General features: G+C 37.7%; 4 protein-coding genes across 11 annotated transcripts; 1 reads left to right on the top strand and 3 right to left on the bottom strand.

Annotated features, from left to right (window-relative positions):
- Positions 1-152: 152 nt before the first annotated feature.
- Positions 153-3,829, bottom strand: LOC113730775 (uncharacterized). Of its 4 annotated transcripts, none has more exons than XM_027255681.2 (3): positions 3,596-3,829; positions 2,546-3,501; positions 153-1,277 (listed from the first exon to the last, which is right to left on the bottom strand). In XM_027255681.2, the coding sequence occupies exons 2-3, from the start codon at positions 2,551-2,553 to the stop codon at positions 473-475; spliced, it is 813 nt and encodes a 270-aa protein (XP_027111482.1). In that variant the 5' UTR covers positions 2,554-3,501; positions 3,596-3,829; the 3' UTR covers positions 153-472. The 4 variants fall into 4 exon arrangements, with proteins under 4 accessions (XP_027111482.1, XP_027111483.1, XP_027111484.1 ...); XM_027255682.2 differs by having other exon boundaries at positions 2,546-2,598; XM_027255683.2 differs by having other exon boundaries at positions 2,546-2,591.
- A 230-nt stretch (positions 3,830-4,059) lies between these two features.
- Positions 4,060-8,072, top strand: LOC113730777 (uncharacterized). Of its 5 annotated transcripts, none has more exons than XM_027255688.2 (8): positions 4,100-4,546; positions 4,654-4,730; positions 5,253-5,294; positions 5,968-6,129; positions 6,475-6,558; positions 7,083-7,170; positions 7,697-7,794; positions 7,886-8,072. In XM_027255688.2, exons 1-8 carry the CDS (start codon positions 4,360-4,362, stop codon positions 7,904-7,906), a joined length of 759 nt encoding a protein of 252 aa, XP_027111489.1. In that variant the 5' UTR covers positions 4,100-4,359; the 3' UTR covers positions 7,907-8,072. The 5 variants fall into 5 exon arrangements, 3 of the variants coding, with proteins under 3 accessions (XP_027111489.1, XP_027111492.1, XP_027111491.1); XM_027255690.2 differs by having other exon boundaries at positions 4,121-4,546; positions 5,968-6,009; XR_011840189.1 differs by lacking the exon at positions 7,886-8,072 and having other exon boundaries at positions 4,060-4,546; positions 6,895-7,170; positions 7,697-7,767.
- A 271-nt stretch (positions 8,073-8,343) lies between these two features.
- Positions 8,344-13,210, bottom strand: LOC113730776 (U11/U12 small nuclear ribonucleoprotein 31 kDa protein). The gene is made up of 3 exons (XM_027255685.2): positions 13,073-13,210; positions 11,091-11,985; positions 8,344-8,740 (listed from the first exon to the last, which is right to left on the bottom strand). The coding sequence occupies exon 2, from the start codon at positions 11,936-11,938 to the stop codon at positions 11,138-11,140; it is 801 nt and encodes a 266-aa protein (XP_027111486.1). The 5' UTR covers positions 11,939-11,985; positions 13,073-13,210; the 3' UTR covers positions 8,344-8,740; positions 11,091-11,137.
- Positions 13,094-18,198, bottom strand: LOC140036629 (serine carboxypeptidase-like). The gene is made up of 9 exons (XM_072078739.1): positions 17,714-18,198; positions 16,958-17,126; positions 15,874-15,993; positions 15,572-15,715; positions 15,351-15,501; positions 15,098-15,186; positions 13,812-14,070; positions 13,582-13,715; positions 13,094-13,416 (listed from the first exon to the last, which is right to left on the bottom strand). The coding sequence occupies exons 1-9, from the start codon at positions 18,043-18,045 to the stop codon at positions 13,288-13,290; spliced, it is 1,527 nt and encodes a 508-aa protein (XP_071934840.1). The 5' UTR covers positions 18,046-18,198; the 3' UTR covers positions 13,094-13,287.
- Positions 18,199-19,373: the final 1,175 nt, after the last annotated feature.

Genomic DNA, 19,373 nt, shown 5'->3' with positions numbered 1-19,373 from the left:
AGTACTTTTGCTGAAGAAAATAAGGGCACTGGAGATGTACCTTATTGGTTTGGCTCCAAAAGAAAATGAAGGGTTGGAGACCCACAAATAGGATCATCTCAATACAGATATGTGATGCCTAACAGTCTCCCCTTCTTTGCCTCTAAATAAGATCCTGCAAGAAACTCATAGTTCTTTTATTTCCAGTATGCGTAAAGCACAGGAGAAAATCTGACCCTCGCAACTCCTATCTCTTGTTTAAACTATGCTACCTTTTCTCTTTATGTATGTCCACAAGCCCTTTGATACAATGAGAAAGTGTGCCAGAAACAAATACGCTACAGCAGAATTTGAAAGAACGTCAAAACAAGTCAAAACAATCTGACATTCTAAAGTATCCTTTCAACCCCTTCAATGTAGCAAAGACGCCCCAAAAGCAAGTCAGGCATTTATAGGTTGTCTGCACTGCACGTGTTTGTTCTTAATTACTTGTCTAATTCTTCATCTCTCCTAGCCATTCCTCCAGCTTAGCTTCTCTATCAGCCTTGAATTCTTCATATTTCACAGCCAAGGAAATCAGATCATCGTCACACCCGCTTCTGTCAACTGGCACTTCTTGTGGCTCCTCAGCTATCTCACTTGACAATGGCAATTCAACTGCCTCAGCCTCAGGCATACCAGAAGAGATACTAGCACCTCTATCTGACAACGAGGGATCAAGATATGAAATTGATTTCTCATCTTTGATTTCTCTTGATTCTTCGGAGGATTCAACCTGAGGCCATTTCAAATTGCTAGCCTTGAGCTTTGCAGACTTTAAGACATTTGACAGATAACTAGCACCTTTATCACCATCTTGCTGTGGTGAACTTGATTTCCGACCCCAGGCAACTGGTCCCCAAGATCTTGTTCTCCCCAACCGAAAAGCTGAATCTGAGCTATTTATTAATCCTCTTTTTGGATGTTTGGCTGACATGATAGCTAGAGAATTTTTAATGTCTTTAATCATCTCATCAGCAATGGGACAGCCACATTCTCTCATTGACCTTATAATGGAAATAGAATCTTCTGAATCTTCTGTATGCAACGTCATCTCACGAGATCTCTCAGTGACATTGTTCTTGAGATTAATAAGGTTTGGTGCTGCATTCCGTGTATGTTTTTGAATGTAGAAAAGTCCCACAGAGGGTTCATTTGCCACATATTTTATCATCTCGGCCAAGCACTCACTTACCTCCACAAACCCATCCGCTGTAGAAAACTCCTGCATCTCCTTGAATGCAAATTGTTCTCCATCACTGATGGTATTAGAGGACAGAAGTGAGTTCCATTTTGTAGAAAGAGAGGTCCCGTCTCATACCAATCAGAGAAACTTTCAGATAAAATACAGATTTGTCATGGACTATTCATCAATAGCTTGTCACATAACCCACTTGTAATTCTTGTTTCAAAGGAGCAACAGTTTTCAAGCATGCAACAATGGATTTTTATTTAAAAGATAAGCCATAATAAATTAAAGCTGATCTTTGTTTACTCCTCTACTACTATATGCATGCATAATTTGAAAGTGCTACCTATCCAGTCCCTATAAGACATGAACACATTTAAAAGTCAAGTTCTGCTGAGGATGTTTTACAATTCAACCTGCTGTGATATTTGGATGGCATGGATACAGCGAGAATCACAAGAAGAATTGGACATGTGACTCAGAGGGTGAATCTAGTGTGCTTAAATTATTTTTTTTTTACCACTTAAATCAACGCCCCCACCCCCAAAAAATAAAAAAAAGTACACGTCTCAACTTCCAACAATTTTACAAATATGGCATTGATGAGTGTATTGAGGTGCCTATATGTAAATCTATGATTGGAAGGGCTCCAGACTTACTGAGATATTGCCAACTCTAATTCTAATTGGAACAGCTATGGTTGTTCCTACAGATATTGGTAACCACCTATAAAAGGTTAAGAATGTAGAAGATGCAAATTCGATGTTTCTTTCTACCATTTCAGGTTTTAAGGACCTTTCACATATGCAATAATAGTTATGTACCAGAGGCTGCTGATGAGCCAATGGATTTCAAGGAAAGCTTCTTGAGATTACAGTGGAAGAGGCATGAGACGAATAGTAATCAAAGGCCACTAATAGGGTAAATTGCAACTAATTTATTGCTATAACAATATAGTTACCAACCACTCAGTATTTCTCTGTTCAAGAATTTCTAGACCCTTCCCACTTCTTCCTATTTCCTTCTGATGATATACCAATTTAGACCAACCTCATAAAAAGGCTTTATCTTCCCTCTTAAATATGAGCAACACTATAATCTGAAGTAAAAGATGGATTCTTGAGTGTTTTCTAGGAAAAGCAGGAGTAAATTAATAGCTGCTCCTAATTGGATAATCAGATTCTCAGCCAGGAAACAGGCAATAATACCTTAAGCGATGACAAGCAAGCCTCTCTAGTATACCAGTACCCCCTCTGGGTACATAACAGAACTATAAGTGGGGAAAAGAGTAATATAAGGGAAACCTATGAAGATCACAGGATTGTAGTGATATCTTACTTGAACATAGATCATGCACCACAAATTACAATCTGATGTGCAAAACCTGCAAACTAATTGAAGAGAAGAGCTTAGATGGCATCAATCACAAAGAATTTCCTTCAGAACTTAAAATTGGTGATATAAAATTGATGTCAGGTTTTATGATGCAACACTAGTAGTTTCAGAAGAAAAAGGATAAGCATGAAGGCCAGCCCACTGACATTGGTTGTGCTACATGCTTTACAATGTCTAAACTGAAACGATGTTTCCTGATTGTATATCAAGAGAAACAATTACTGTGCCACATTTTAAAAATTGATTCTTTTGAAATTAATTATCTCAAATTACTTCTCAAGTACAAGCTAAACCTCCTTTCGAAAGAATTCTACAAAGCTGAAAACTTTCACAAGAAACATGGGCAATCCAGACAGGTCCTCTAGTTCTGCTAGTACATCTTATCCAAATCTCTCTTTATATCTGAATGAAACTGACAAATGTATACAAACATGATTATTTGCTAAAATTCCTAAACAGATGTTAAAAGCTACTTCATCAACCTTACATGGATTTCGAAGTTATTCACCGTAGGTATTCAGCACATTAAGAAGCCAATTACTTCCTCCCGAAACAATATGGTAAAGAACCAAATGCTGACCTCGAAAAAACAGTGAAAACACATTCTTGGAGAACAATAAAATCAAGGGCGAAATTCAGGAAATTTCAAGAAACTACTCAAAAAATACTACTTCGTCAATATATAATCGGAATACAAGAAAATCCCCCAACTGTCAAAAATCATTAGCTCATTCCTTCAATCAATTCAAAACATCAATCAAGAAATTACAGAGAACATTACAATCAGAATTAAGAAAAGCCCAATTGTCAAAATGCAATCTTTAGCTCATTCCTTCAAACAATTTAAACCACCAATCACGAAACTATAGAGAACCCATCTCCCAGCCGCTCTCGCCAACCTCAATTCAAGCAAGAAAGACAACAAAATCAGACAACTATTCTTTTAGAGGAACTAGACAAGAAAAAGAAGGAGAAGAGGGACGAATTACTAACCGATAGGCCTAGACGAAGAGCTGCATAGTATTTGGCAAGCTTTATCCAGAATTGGGTTAGACGAGCATGAGGTCTGCAGCAGCATTCGATTTAACCAGCTGACTTTTCTACCATTCTTTTACTAATTGTTTATTGTCAGCATTCATAAACTTTTGGGTTTGCTTTAATCAGGGGTTAACTGACGACAGACAATGACAAAAGGCCAAAGGGTCATTCAACTTTAATAATTATACATTCGTTGTTTTTTTTTTAAAGTTAAAACCACTAACTAAGTACTACGTCGTAATGACAGGTCGATACGATGTTGTTTTTTCCAACCTGAAAAAGACCGCCAATGAAAAAAAATAAAAGAAAATGATTGATTCAATGGCAAAACTAAGAAGCAAAAAATCAAAATTTAGGCAAATTGAATTTTTAAAATCCCAATATATCAAACTTAGCATATCTAAAATACCAACTTCTTAAAATCTAGTGTTGGAAGAGACTGAAACTTTAGTTATCAAATACCATTGAGGAGTTTTAAGAAGTTGATTTTACTTACCTTAATTTGATGGAAAAAAAAAAAAAAAACAGTTTCTGACCATTTTTTCCCATATTTTTAAAATACAATTTCACTGTAGTTCTCTTTTGAGTACACCTCCTACCAACTTAAACCCGTATATAAAAAAAATCAAGAAAAGAAATAGATAATGTTTAGTGAAAGGATAAAAGGAAACTAGAGAAAGAGCACTGATGAGATTATCTATCTATTCATTGATTCCTTCATGGCTTCTCGTCTGATCACCACCCATCGAAGCTTCTGCCACAAACTTGAGTTAAACTCTTGTAGACTATCATTTCTATCATCAAACCCGCATGTGAATTTTTGCATTCCAGCTTTTGTTTCATGTAGAGGTCCCTTTAGTTGTTTGAAGCTTAAGCACTGCCTCAAGCTTAGAGCATCATCTGAGGGTATGCATATATGATCTTCTTCTTTACTTCCGTTGAGAACATCGACTGCTTCTCTTAATTTTTGGCTGTTTATGAACTCTGATGTCCTAACTCTTAATGCTTAACAGGGCTTCCATCTGAGTTAGTAGAAGAAGACTCCAAATTTGTTCCTCTAAATGCTGAAGATCCTAGATATGGTCCACCTGTAAGTTCTGGTTAGTCCTTGCATACTAAGCAAATGTTATCTATTAAGGAAGAAAACAAGAAAAAGGTAACGTGAATGGATTTTCAATAGATGCTGTCTAATTTAAGGAATGCGTGTATTGACAAGAATCTATTAATGCAAGTCCAGATATATCGGAATAGCACTTCAATTGTCAGAAAAAAAAATAAAATGTTGCCACCGGTCATCCCTAGTAATTTTTTATTTAACACTACATTCGAGATATTTGATAATTAGTTTGAGTTACCTGTTGAGATTTTGTTCCTCCTAAATTGAACAATTCTATGACATAAGAACCAATTTTAAGTTTCTTAGATGGCCAAATGCACAGGATTTAGAACGTTGCGTTAATTTGGCTACTGCCTACAAGTTTATGCACTTGATATGGACTTTTCATGATTTCTCCACTAACGCTGTGATGTAAATTTGGACAAGTTACTGCATCAAGAAGCCTATAGATTTAGTTATACTAGTAATTTTAGCTAATAACACTTTGTGTCACAGGCATTATTGTTGCTGGGGTTTGATTTAGAGGAGGCAGTGAAGGTACTTTACGGTGGCATTTACGTCTTCTGATTGAGTTAAATAATTGGCTAGTTTTTGACGATGACATGCCAAATTTCCAACTTCAGTATTGTTTCTTCTTCTGGTTATGTTCTTTCATTTGTCGCCTCTTCAGTCAACTGCATCCATGTTTAACACTACACAAACTGCTCATGACTAGTGCTTACTGCTTTTCTGAGTTCTAGCATAGCTATGATCTTAGTCAGAAAAAAAAATGATTATTAGAAATGACTTATCAAGTAGAAGAGAACTAGCAACGATAGTTGTGCCGAAACTAGCATGCAGAAACAAAATCAAATGCATGTTTAAGATCAAGATTTCGTGACTGAAAATTGGGGGTTTCATCAGCTGGAAAGTATGTTCAAATTTTGTGATTTTGGCTTTCGTTTGATGGGGCAATTTATATGGGATATGAATTGAAAAGGATATATCCCTTAATGAGCACTATCAATGATATTTTAGCTATGAGACAATAAATTTAGCTGCACTCAATCTTGCACTACCTCCACTGGCTAATACTCTTCACGGAGGCTCCTTCTTGACAATGTACAGATAGTGTTGCAACTCTAGAAGCATATTGACCCAATGATCTTTATATGCAACAGTACCCATCCAATTTAATTCATCAATCCACCACGTGTTTGTGTGCGTGCAGATACAGCAACTTCTTAAGGAGTTAGATGGTGATTTCCTAGAGGTATCTCCATTGGTAGCTAGCTTCTCTCAACACTTCTCTTTCTTCTTTTTCCACATGCAAGTTAAGGAGATGAAGAGGTATTCAAAGTGGCTTTTGGTTGGTAGAAAGCTTTTGCAAACAGTTAAGAATTAATTTTTTTTCGAATAAAATCTTCAAATAATATAAGTCCTTTTCTAAGTCATTAGAGAATCCATTGAACTCAAATGACCATGTCATTCTGGGAAGAGGGGGGAAAAGAGATAAAAGGATATTATGTTTCAGATTCTATACATTCCTAAGGCTGTGTGAAGTCATTAGAGAATCCGTTGAACTCAGAAGACCATGGTCTGCCAAGTGTATTTCTGGCTTCTGCAAATGTTGGCGGGCTAGAGAAATGATTCTTCTTGATGCATGCCTGAGAAGTAATGGTTTTGGGTTAATTGAGGAAAGTTCATCTGCATTTCTGATTGTATATTTTGGTTGCAGGTCATTTTTTGTACTGAAGACATGATTACTTGCTCTCTGTGGGAGGCAATGAATACTAAGCAACCTAATTTGGATGCTGCAAAGGTTGGATTTTCTGCTCTTAAATGTCAAGTCTTCCTCCTTCTGCGACCGATTGAAGCTATGCCAGAAAGAAAGCTATTTCCATAAAAAATGATACTATATGGGGCTCGCATATATTTTTTGTCCACACAAGTCATTATCTTGGATGCTTGTTTTTATTGTCTTCAAGGACTGACGGGGAGGGGGAAGAAAACATATTCTGTGCATCTGAAAGTGGAAAGTTTAGGTGCCCTCTAATTCGTTCTAGAGTTGCCAACTTGACTAACAACAAATAGCAGTGGAATTGGGACTGAACTACAGACTGTAGTACCTTGATAAGAAGTTCTGATTGCAATGCAGATCAAAAGAATGATTGTGGCTGATGTTAAGTGAAGGATGTTTTTGAGTGCAATTCTATCCTCTAATTTGGCAACTGAAGAATCGTACTCTTAGATGCTGCATACTAGCTGGTCTTACAATCATGTAACAGAGAGTACATTAATATTGCATATTGTCCGGCGTCATAAGCATTTTGGTATACCCTGCAGATTGCAAAGTCACTTCCCCGAATTTGCTTCTTGTCTGGTCTCACAGGAGAGGAGATGATGATGTTTATTGATGCCTTTCCAGAAAGTGGTAATGACAGCAGCATCCTACTTTTCACCGTAATAGAAATCTTTGGTTGTACAAGTTAATTTCGTTACGGTCATTGTTAAAGCTAAATTATAAGCCCAAAAGGTATCTCGTGAAAATATGGCCTAGTTGTTTCTGGTACCATGAATTCCTTTTGTGTGCGTGTTGGTTTGTGCGCTATTATTGTCAAAGAAAATGGCTTGTTGAGCTAGGAATTTCATGGTACCGAAAGTCTACAAATAGCCAAGTTGACTAGTGTTGATATTATCCTATCCCAATCTCAATCTTCACCTACGGTAATTTAGGATGTATGCTTGATTCGGAAAAATTTTCCCCTCTACCACTGCGAAGCATCTGCTGAGCATTCTGCATTTTGCATGTCCGGTTCAAGTTTCACGTTAGTGGTGGTTCTTTCAGTTTTCTCTTCTAATTTCAAAGAAAGTACCCAGAAGCAAATTCCATCTGGTCCTGTTGTTCTGCATACAGCTTAAAAGACTCGTTCCAATATCTTCCATTTCCATCTGTGTAGGACTAGAACCGCCAGTTTTTGCTGCTCTTGTCCCGAACAGTGCTGATAAACCGATACAAGAGTTGATTGAAGAGATCATGGGGGACCATGAGATGATTGTAAGTTCAAACTTGAGTGTTCATGAATTCCAGATATCTTCATAACCTGCCTGTCGTTTTGTTCGTGACAGCTTCTTATTTATCTATGCAGGCATCCAGAAAATCGACTTAGATATGGATATTTGTTGGTGGATTCTCCGAAGTTTAAACATTAGTCGTACGGTATGGCCCCTGCAAGCTGAATGAAACTCACGAGCTTGTACCGGGAGAAGAGCAATATATAGATGACTATACATGAATTCTAAAATTTTATAGAGCACTGACATCTGTTATCTCCAGCTTAACCGATTTCACGTTATATACAGCACTGGCGGTCTACGACATTGAGCATGACTACTGCCGGTTAAAATCCACTGAAAAGCCTATCCTGACTGAAACGTGTACTTCAAATGGTTGCCTTGAAAGTTTAAGTCAAATCGTCTTGCAGGAATTGAGAGAACTAATCAGGCAACATATGCACTTTACCCAAAACTCTGCGTTGTTGAGATCATTTTTGTTGTGAGACGATGAAAATACAGATGGCATTAGCAAATTAGTCTAGAAGAATCGTGATGCACATTCCCCTGTAAGTAACATTAAGCTTGCGAACAAAGCGAGCATCATCCAATCTCTTGACAATATAGAGGGAGACAATTATGAGATACAAGTCTATAACATGAATTACAAGCTGCAACATAAAATGGTGCAAAAAACCACTCACTCAAAGTCAGATCTCATCATTAAATAAGATGCTAGCGATTTCAAGTATGCTCATACATCTCTCAGTAGTCGTATGATTCACGGATAAAAAATGTAATTTGCCAGAATCTCAATCAAGATCTTGATAGGCATGTGCAGATTGCCTTTGATGTAGTATAGTAAAAAAAACGAAGCCTTGAAGGCAGTTGCAAAGCCTACAGAAAACTTTTCTTGGAGCAGCCAACCAGCATGTCCAACCATATTCTACCTATAGCATGACAACTGATCAGAAGCCATTTCAAGCATCCAGAACATGAAGTATTCAATTCAAGAACTCCTCAAAATACAAGCAGAACGAAATAATTCAATGTAAACAGTGTATATTCACCCAAGCATGAGAGATCTCTAAAACTAACCAGAATTCTTGAACTTCCTCTGAAATCAACATAAGCAGGAATTTATTTAAATTACAAAACAAAGAATCTATGATAAATCATTTGTATCAACTGGAACCAAAAAGTTGCACAGTTAACAAAATTATAGCAAGAATCACTTTGGACAACTCAAATCAATAGCCATAGGAAGCCCAATAACAAACCTCAGTTATAGATTTCATGTGCTAGCATGCCTTATCCTTGACAGCAGGACTCACTTGAAGCAGTCTTATACACATTTCTACAAATTTGTACTACCTTACTAGCTAATACTTAAACTTGGAAGCGCTCACTCAAAACCCAAACTGAGCTGCATCAAGATTCATGGTGTTGTAAAACTAATCCCTTTACTACCTAGAAAGTCTTTTTCTCTTCCGACAGCATATGTCGTGAGAAAGTTCAAATTCAGCCATTTTAAACAACGATTAATCTCACTGCTCCAGAACAAACTATCGGCTTAAGTATCTGGAGCATCATGTGATCAGTGAAGACACCCAGCTTCACATGCCACATGATGAAAGGGCATTGTTTGAAGATTTCTGGTTTACACCATGTGGGATAACTTAAACGCATGTTAGGGTTCAGAATGAAACCATGGACAGTGAATTCACCCAAAAAATTAATTTACTAAAAACTACAGCCAATGAAGACCATAGTAAATCTTCTAGTAATCTTATAGTCCACAACTTCACATACAATCATTAGATGCAAGAATCAAGCATCCAAATAAGATTAATACTCTGCCTCAGCTAAAACTTATCTTATTTTATAGATGCAGAAATTGTTTCAGAGTTGAAACAATTTCAAAAACACATATGGTCATAAAGACTTCGAGAATTCTTCATTAAATGAAGCATAATTTTTGTCACATGCCTTATCACCTTATTTGCAGATAATCCTCTGTAGCGGTGATCTTGTCCTTTGTCAACTAAGCTTAATCTCAAATGGAGCTCCTGGTTCGGTTTATTATGCTCCTGCTTAGTTATATATCTATCAACTGCTTACATGTCTACGATATTATCATGAGTTAGAGAATCCATCCTTGTTAATATCTTATAGCTGCATTTGCATCTTCATCTGATTGGTCTGGTGCTTACTACACGAATTTAAAAAATCACTATACTTTGAGGAATAGCGCTAGATTCAAAGATAAGAAAGTCTTCTCAAAGGTTTAGATTCATTGGAACTTGGCACCTCCTTTAACCATTAGATTAAGCCTTTTTGCCACAGATCTCGGCTCCTCGAAAGCACTTTAGTTAACTCTTGCATATTAGTCAAGTCATTTTTGCATGATCAGAACACACATCACTTGTTTCATAGTCACTAAGATGTTTATAAGCGGCAAAATTATTCTTCATAATGACCATAAAGAAAATGAAATTTTAGCATGAAAAGAAGTTGACCAAGCCAGGATCACCACTATGAAGGTATCTTTGCAAAGAAGGTGAAAAGTTAGCTTTGATTATGAAAACATTTCAAATACAGATAAGGTGATAAGATTTTCAGAATTTGCTTCAACGAATTAAGCATTCTCAAAACCTTATCACTTTATCTGTATTTAGAATGGTCTCATATCCGAAGCCACTACTGTACTATAAAAAAGAGGAGTCTTAGCGGAATGAGGCAAAAGTCAAAAAAGCTCACTGTTTATCTTCTATCTTCCTCATGCAATAGAATCTTACACTCAATAGCTGTGGGTACAATATTGAAGTACAAGCTCATTTACCCTCAAAAAGCCTACTTTCTTTGTGTGTTCTTATCTAGAGGATGTTGTATGATGTCAAAAGCTACCAAGTTTTGGTGCCAATCTATTATTTATGTCAGTTTCAAGTAGGTATAAATGAAGACATGTCTCGAACTCGTTTAATAGAACACAAATATCATTCTAGACAACAACAACCATTCTGATCTTACCAATAACCAAGACTCCACCCCCGAAGCTATGATCGTTTACCGCGTCAAGTAAAGAAGGCACCTATATGTCACATTTAAGATCAAAAATTGCAAACTTGACAGACAAGCATCAGAAAAACCCAACGACAGATCAGCAGCAATCAACAAGCACAAATGTTTCCGCATAGAACAAACACCAAGACACATATAAACAAAATCAATTCTTTGATGACACATATATCACTGAGACAACAACATTATTCACAAATAAAACAAGCCAAAAATTTATACCTTTAGTTAACTTCCTCACAGCAGTAACCCAATTACAACAGTATAATTTACAAAATTCCAAGCTGATGCCACACCTCGCATTCATCATCCTCGTCACTCTCATCACTAAAATACCCTTTTCTCTTCTCCTTCTTCTTCTTCTTCTTCTTCTTCCTCACCTCCTCCTCCCCTCTCAACAACCTATCCTCTGCCCCCTTATCCACCACTGACGCCCAATTATCCGTTTCAAACAACGCCATTTCCTCCTCCTCCTCTTCCTCTTCCACTTCTCTTCTTCCCCAGCCTCCTCCACTACCCCCACCGTCTCTCCTTCCCTTCTTCGAAGGCGCCGGCCTTTCTCTAGGCCCCAACAAATTCTTTGGACACTCATACGACAGATGCCCTTCTTCGCCACACTCATAGCACCTACTCTTATCCTTGTACACTCTCTTCTTTATAAACTCCGGGGCCCGGCCGTTATCAGAAGCTATGGAAGCAGTTAGGGTTCTGCCGTTGAGGACTTTCTTGTCAATTCCCTTCACAGCTTTTATGGCATCGTCGCGAGACACGAAGAGGATAAATGCAACGCCTCGGCTTTGGCGGCTGTAGCGGTCTTTAAGGACGGTGACTTTGGCTACTTTTCCGAAGTTGGAGAAGATTGTGTGGAGATCGGAGTTTGTCAAGGAGTAGTCTAAGTTGCTCACGTAGACTGTTGATTTTGATGGAGCTAGGCCTCCGCTGCCGCTGCGCTTATTGGTGCTAGAGGAGGAAGAGGAGAGCTGATTAGGCGGTGGTGCCGTGGAGGAGTAGCGGTGGTAGAAGGTGTCGTCGTCGTCATCGTCGTCGATATGGGTTCTCTTTCTCGACATTTGCCTTTTTTTCCTCCGAACGGGGGAATATGCTAATATGCTGTTGCCTGTGTATTAAGTATTAACGATGTAGTTACGAGAAACCCAAAAGAGGGAAAAAAATTGAAAAGTCCTTCATACCACTATCTTTGCTAAAAACATCCCTCTACTCATTTTTATGAAGTTTAAGTCCTCCAACGTTTAAGTTATAACTTCAATAGAAATTAGGTCCTCCAACATATCCACAAAATTAGAAGAGGAGCTGTGATGTCATAGTCATAAATTGTAGCCTGGTGTTGGCAATATTAAACCAAGCTAGTTTAGTTAATGGCTAATATATTTTATTTGATTGATTGAATTAAGTTGTTTGCATGTTTTTTTTAGAATTTATGCTTACGATAACGTATCACTTTTTATATCGAATGGATTAGTTTATAATTTTTTTAGTTGATCCTAGAAAGTTTTTTAATCAATTGGATCGAGTTTGTTTACACTTCCTTAAGTCAACTTAAAAACTCTATATATGTGTAGACTCATAGTATATTACTACTAGTGAGTGTAGTGAGTCGTTGCCGAAGAAAGAGAGATTTTGTTATCTTAAAAAAATCTTCATTTATTTCTTGTGCAATTTCCTCTTGACCTTTTCTAACGGAAGTTAGAAATTCGGTTTTTATAAACCTAAATCCCAGAAGAAACCTCAAAAGTAGGCAACTCTTGAGGTCCTCCCAGGGACTTATAAACCCAAATCCAACCCCCCCCCCCCCCCCAAGAACCAATGTGGGATGGCAACTCTTGTGCAATTTCCTCATTTTCTAATTTTTTTTCCTTGTGCCTGAAATATCTGCACCGTTCAGAATCATGTGGGCTAAGTTCCCAACATAAGGTCTGGACGTGCTTTATTTGCTTGTGGATTGGAAGGGGTAAATCAAAGGGAAGAGTAACATTTGGGAAAGGGGATTCAAACTCATTCCTGTTTCCAGTTTGGCAGAGCCTTACGATTGTATCAGGACTAAACCTAGTGTTAAGGCATGCTTTCATTTTGGTAAAATTATGCGTGCTTTTTGACATATTTTGCTTTTAGTGTTAGTAGCGCAGACCATAAGTGACTGTCAATCTGAATTACCAGAGTGGATACATTAATGAAAAGCGATCAACCTGTAGCGAGGGATCAGAAAATGTCCAAGAAGTGGTTCCACAAATATGTATAGCGTTGCCATCTAGATTCCAGGCATTAACTTTCCACAGCCGTAAAGAAGCCACAAAGTCTTGTCCTTTTGTGTTTTTGTGGTACCCTAAAAAAGAAACTAGAAGCGTTTCATAACTTCATATATTTACAAACAACGCATTGAAAAAAGGAACTACAGCACGAATCACATTGAAGAAACCAATTTTCCTGGCTCAGCAGAGCTTTCAGTAAGTGAGCCCTTCATCCACCTCTTCAGCATCTCTAGTGCTGCTTGCGGTTGATCCATGGGAACCATGTGTCCGGCATCGTGCACCTGCTTGCCATAAAATCAGTCAGCTGATAAGTATCTGCCACAAACTAAAACTCTCAAGACCAAAAGGCAGAGAAATGTATAGCAGAAACTACCCTCGCAAAGCTGAACACATAAATGTGTGTGTGTGTGTGTGTGTGTGTGAGTGAGAGAGACAGAGAGGGAGACCTTGAGGAAACTAAGTGGTCCATGGCTTTTCAGCAACCCTGCCTCAGAACTATCAACCACAAAGGGAACTTCAGGAGATGATTTGAACTCGTTTTGACCACTCCACTCCATGGCATGAACCCATCTCGAATTGCCTAGTGAAAAGTACACCATGTTCATCACATATTAGTCAAATTCTTAAGATATTCAGATTAAACATAACTCGTGACTCTTAAGCACAGAAAGCTCACCAAGCCAGTTGCATATAAGATCGTATTCTCCAGCATAAACAAGTAATTTTATTCCATCCTCGAGAAGAGCAGGAATGCCAGCTTCAAGGTTTCTCATCCAATCAACAAGCATAGCCTGATACACAGTTGGACTACAAGAGACAAAATCTAGATCTCCCACACCCAGAGCATTTCTTACAGTCTTCTGATTCAGAAAATTATCCAAGTTTGAGAAGTCATAACACAGGCTGCCCTCACACTTCTTTCGGATGTCATAGTACTGCAAATTTTACCATCAATCCTTTCTTACTCAGAAATATTTTAAAAGAATTGGCGTTTCATATTCAGTGCTAGTGGAGTTCTAACACTAGAAGATAAAACCACCTGTAAGGTAAAATTAAAATGTTCCTATGCTATCAGGGAGAGACAAGAATAATATCATACATTTTCAGCAGGTAAGCAACACAAATCTTTCTGTCTCTTAATAAAAAATAAATTAAAAGAAAATGCTCAAGATTTGGGTTTGAACAATGTCAAGTATCACCGAGAGGTCTGTTAGATAATTATGACAAGAAACCATAGTATGTGTAACAGCAAGGAAGCAAAGTGGGGATCTGTGTGACAAGTTCCCTCAAAGCAAATTCAGTTATAAATATATCGAGCAGCCCTATAAAGTATCATTCACATTACTTATTGAGTCTTCCTGTCAAAGAAGACAGAAAATGCCCTAAAAGGCTAATCTGATGAACCGAAATGAACATTCATTAATGCCACAAAGCTTCTCCAATCTGAACCTCACAACATTCCTCATTTCATAAGTTGTCACCACTGTGCACTCTGTAAATGAATATGTGTGTGTGTGTGTGTATAAAATCTTCCCCACATAATTATCCCATAATTTCAAATTAAGGTTAAATACTCAATGTTAGAGATGAATTTTGCATTAACAAGCTGTTGTCAATGACAATTTTTTCTTTTTTACCTGATTTTTCCCTTAGAAATATATAAAGAGAATTATTTTTGTGTATGAATCAGTTTAAAGGGTGTATCTAGTAAATATTAACAACCAGATGAGGTTGTTACGTGATTCCTAATGCAAATTCATATACAGTTTTATTCTACTTTTGAAACACTTGTTAAAAACTTTAATTACTTCATTAACTACTCTCCCTACTAGGTTATCAGTAAGATGAAAGACACACTTGATAATTGGCTGCCATTTGCTGGTTTTCTATATTTGAATAAGTGGGAGATGCAGTAATAAGTGCAAAAAAAAGTAAATAAGGAAAGCCATATGACTTCCTTACATTTATATCACCAGCATGTGCCATGATGGAGCTGAACATGGCGTTACAAACCAAATAGGAAGCCAAGCAAGAGATTGTCCCATCTGTGCCTGAAAAAAGGGGGGGGGGGAAAATGCCTTAAAGCTGAAAAGCAGCATTTCTAGTAGTGGAAGTTGCTGGTTTCTTTTGGAGAGTGAATAAGTGATGTTTCTGGTTTCTTTTCGAGGGGTTTAGGTTGTGTATGGGGACACATGAGATACATAAGTGTCATTACCACAAAGCTTTATTGCTGTCTCACACACTGGAAGCACCTTGTTGATACGGTCATGATCAGAGTCTGAAATAATCCCCATGTCCAGTGCATAATCAGTGTATGCTCCATACTGGATTCCTGGTTCAGTCAGCCCATTACCAATAGCAAATCCCTGTTACACCACTCAGTGTAAGGTCAAACCACAATCAGTACATAACTTGAGTCAACAAAATAAGGAATACCTTCAGATTGATGTGAATTCCTTCCTTAGCTTTGTTTCCACGGTGCACTCTAGCAGCAAAAGCTGGAATGTAATGACCAGCATATGATTCCCCTGTTATGTAGAAGTCATTCTTTGCGAACTCACGATGCTTTGAAAAGAAAGCCTATATAGAATGGATACATACTATATTAGCATTGCTAATCAATCATCTCCTTCAATAACTAATTATCATGTGCTGCCTATCAATCAATATGGCCAAAAATGGGTATCAAGAATAATCTCTTTTTCAGGAAACTTATTCAAAGAATGAAACAAGACAACCTGCAAAAAGTCATATAAGTCGTTGCTAATTCCGTCTTCGTTATGACGAATATCACGCCTATCAGTGCTGTAGCTGAAGCCAGTTCCAATGGGCTGGTCCACGTACAATAAATTCGAGACCTGCAAACAATAACATTTCAAATGCTGTCATTTCTCCCTCCTCCATTCATCAGTAAACTGTAACCCAATATGATATTAAGCAAAGGAAGCACAATCAGTACAACAGATAACTTTTGAGATGTATGTCAAATTCCCAGTCGTGCTATAGCTTAGATATGAAGCAATGCAGCAAACTTGAATGTTAGAATAGCATCTAACTGTAACCCAATATGATATTAAGCAAACGAAGCACAAACAGTACAGCAGACAACTTTTGAGATGTATGTCAAATTCCCAGTTGTGCCATAGCATAGATATGAAGCAACGCAACAAACTTGCATGTTAGAATAGCATCTCCTTCCCCATTGATAGAGCAACATCCACCCAAATTCCCTTCCCTGCAATATGCTTTTGATACTCTCCCTCCCTCTGAATGTTTAATTTTACCTCACCCTTGCACTGATTTTCTAAAAAGATTGAGACTTAAAATAATTTCCTGATTGAGCTCCAGTTGCAACATGCCTCTTCTATTTTTCAGCTCAAACAAAAAACTACTTAAAGGAGCAAATATAATAGCATAGGGGAAGACAACTGAATATATTTGGAGACCTAAGGAGAATCCATTGAGTGGATCATCCTTTTCAATCTCTTGTTTAACTCCAATTTAGAAAATTGACTCAACATGAGGCATACACCATGGAAATTATCTGACAGGATATTCCTCCGTGCTTCAGCTCTTTACCTAAGCCACATAATCTAGAATCTAAGAAACATCTTTCTCATCTTCTGCTCACTATGGATGCATTTGAATAAGAAACCAACAGTATATTCACAACATTGATGTACTTTTGATTTCTTCCACCAGACTTTGGCTCTAGCAACAAAAGATGCAATTACCCCTGCTCTTTTAACAGCATTACCTCTAAAGAAATTTGACACGACAAAGATCACAAAACTGAGAGAACTGCAAAAAGAGCGAAAATACCTTGTCCCAGCCATAGTCATTCCAGAGAAGAGACAAGTTTTTAGCAATACTGAAAGGTCCATTTTCATAAAAGAGTGCTAATTCACTGCCGCAACCAGGTCCGCCAGTCAACCAGATAACGACTGGGTCTTTCTTGCTGTTGCGTGATTGGAAGAAAAAGTAAAACATCCTAGAAAACCCAACCAGCACAAATTAGCAAAGTCCTGATCGCAATCAGCATAAGTAAAGCAGCCAAACAAAGCAATTAAATTAACCAATCTAGATAGGAAGTACAATTAATTGAGAGAGTCACAACAAAGCCACACCACCAGAATTTAGTGCTTTGCTGCAGGTCCAGTAGCAATCATAGTGCAGGTAAATATTGATTGAAATACAAATAGAAAGAAGAAACTCAAATCAAAAGATACTGCTGAAACTCTTGGGGTTTGCAATGTCTAACTACATACCGATAAGAAAAGAACATTCGCTCAAAGATAAACTCAATACAGGGGTTTTACTACCACTGAAAGAAAAAAAAAACTCAAACTGAAAACTACAAATTTCCTTAAAATTGTCCCAAATATATAATGTATATACCACGACCTACGGATGATAAGCTAACAATCAACAATTAACAATTCTTTTCCCAAAAAAAGGACCTCGAAATGATACTGAAAAATCCACCAAAAAATTCAATAAAATGTAAAAGAAATTGCAAAATTAACAAAAATGCAAAGAGAAAAAGTTGATCTAACTATGTCTCTTCAAGAAATTAACCTGGCGGCATGGGAGTGCTCAATTTTGAAATAACCAGCATGATGAGCAAGGTCTTGAACGGTGACGCTAGGATCGGAGACTAAGTTGGATAACTTCAACGGCCTTTCAACAATTTTCTCAGCTTCAGAAAAGGAGGAAGAAGACAGAGGGTCGTGATCGGCGATGTTGATCAGCTGTTTGGGGAACAAATTCAGCTGCCGGATCAACTTCTCCGCGTGCACGGACGGAAAGTACGCATTCGGAGGCAATCGGAGAAAAGCATGGGAAGAAAGAGGAGAAAGTAGGACGAAGAGAAGAACAAGGATAGGAGATACGAAAATCGAGTGCTTCATAGTTGTGGGGAGAGGGAGGGAGTCGACGAGATAGGGTTTTGGGATAGAAAATGGAAATGGGAGGCGGCTTTTTGGGGGAGAGGGGGAGATGAGATGGGGATTGTATATAGAGAAAAGAGCATGTAGTGGGTGTAGTGCGCGATAGCGTCAAGGGAGGAACAACAGAATCTGAACTAACGGTCAGAAAAGTGTGGAGGGAAGGGGCTGGGTTCATGACAAAAAGAAGTACTACAACCGAATGCCTTAAGCGTGAAGGCATAGGGGTCACTGAATTTTGCGAGTGCTGCGGAGGGAAAAGAAAAACAAATCTGGATGGATATTTATGTATTAATAGGAAGGAAAATCCGTGTCTGGCATTGCACTGTGGAGTTCAATTTGGACCAGGGGCCCAAATAGTCAAAAATCATTTGGGCAGTCTTTGTTTAATTCCACATATATAATTCACTTTCAATACACTGTAAAAATAGAACTAAATTTTATGAGCTCTACACATGATATTAAGATCTAAATCTTTTTTTTTTTCTGGCTAAATCATAACTGTGTTATATGCAATCGTTCCTATTCCATCTCCGTTAAATTTCAAAAGCGTCAACCACTCATTAAGATAGCTTTTAAGTATTAAATTTTTGGACAAGAATGAAATTATTTTTAAAAAAAAAGTATCTAAATATAAAGGATAATAAATATGAGTATATGCATTCATATAATAAATTAAGTATTATTTGGATTAGTTATTTTTTGGGATATTTTTGAAATATTTTATTATAACAGTGTGTATGAAAATTTTTTTACTGTAGATATTTTTTGAAAGTGTTTTTAAGATATAATTTGGAGTATTTTTTTAAATTTAAAAATTTTTGTGGCATTTTTTAAAAATTACCACCACCACCCCCCTCCCTTCTCCTTGTTCTTCTTCCTCCTCCTCTCCTCCTCTATCTCTTTCATCCTCACATCTTCCTCCTTCCTTTCTTTCCTCCTCTTCTCCCTTCACATTCTCTTCCCCTTTCCCCACCACGCCTCACCCCTCCCCTTTTCCCCCACCCCATATCTAGTCGAGGCCAAATCGAGGCCTCTGTTCACAACATTGCTGCCAAATCATAAACTCTAGTTAAGACCAAATTTGGGGGAGGGGAGGGGAGGAAGAGGAGGGGTAGGGTGTGGCTGGAAAGGGGAAGGGAGGAGGAGAGAAAGAAGAGAGGAGAGGAGAAAGGAATGGATGATGGCGGCGTTGGGTAAGGCTGGTAGTGGTGGGTAGTGGCGATCAATAGTAGAAGAAAATGATTAGATTTTTTTATATATATTTGGAGTTGTTTTTGATATATTATATA

Source organism: Coffea arabica, chromosome 2e, assembly GCF_036785885.1.
Source record: "Coffea arabica cultivar ET-39 chromosome 2e, Coffea Arabica ET-39 HiFi, whole genome shotgun sequence".
Taxonomy (NCBI): domain Eukaryota; kingdom Viridiplantae; phylum Streptophyta; class Magnoliopsida; order Gentianales; family Rubiaceae; genus Coffea; species Coffea arabica.
This window is presented reverse-complemented; position numbering and strand designations above follow the sequence as displayed.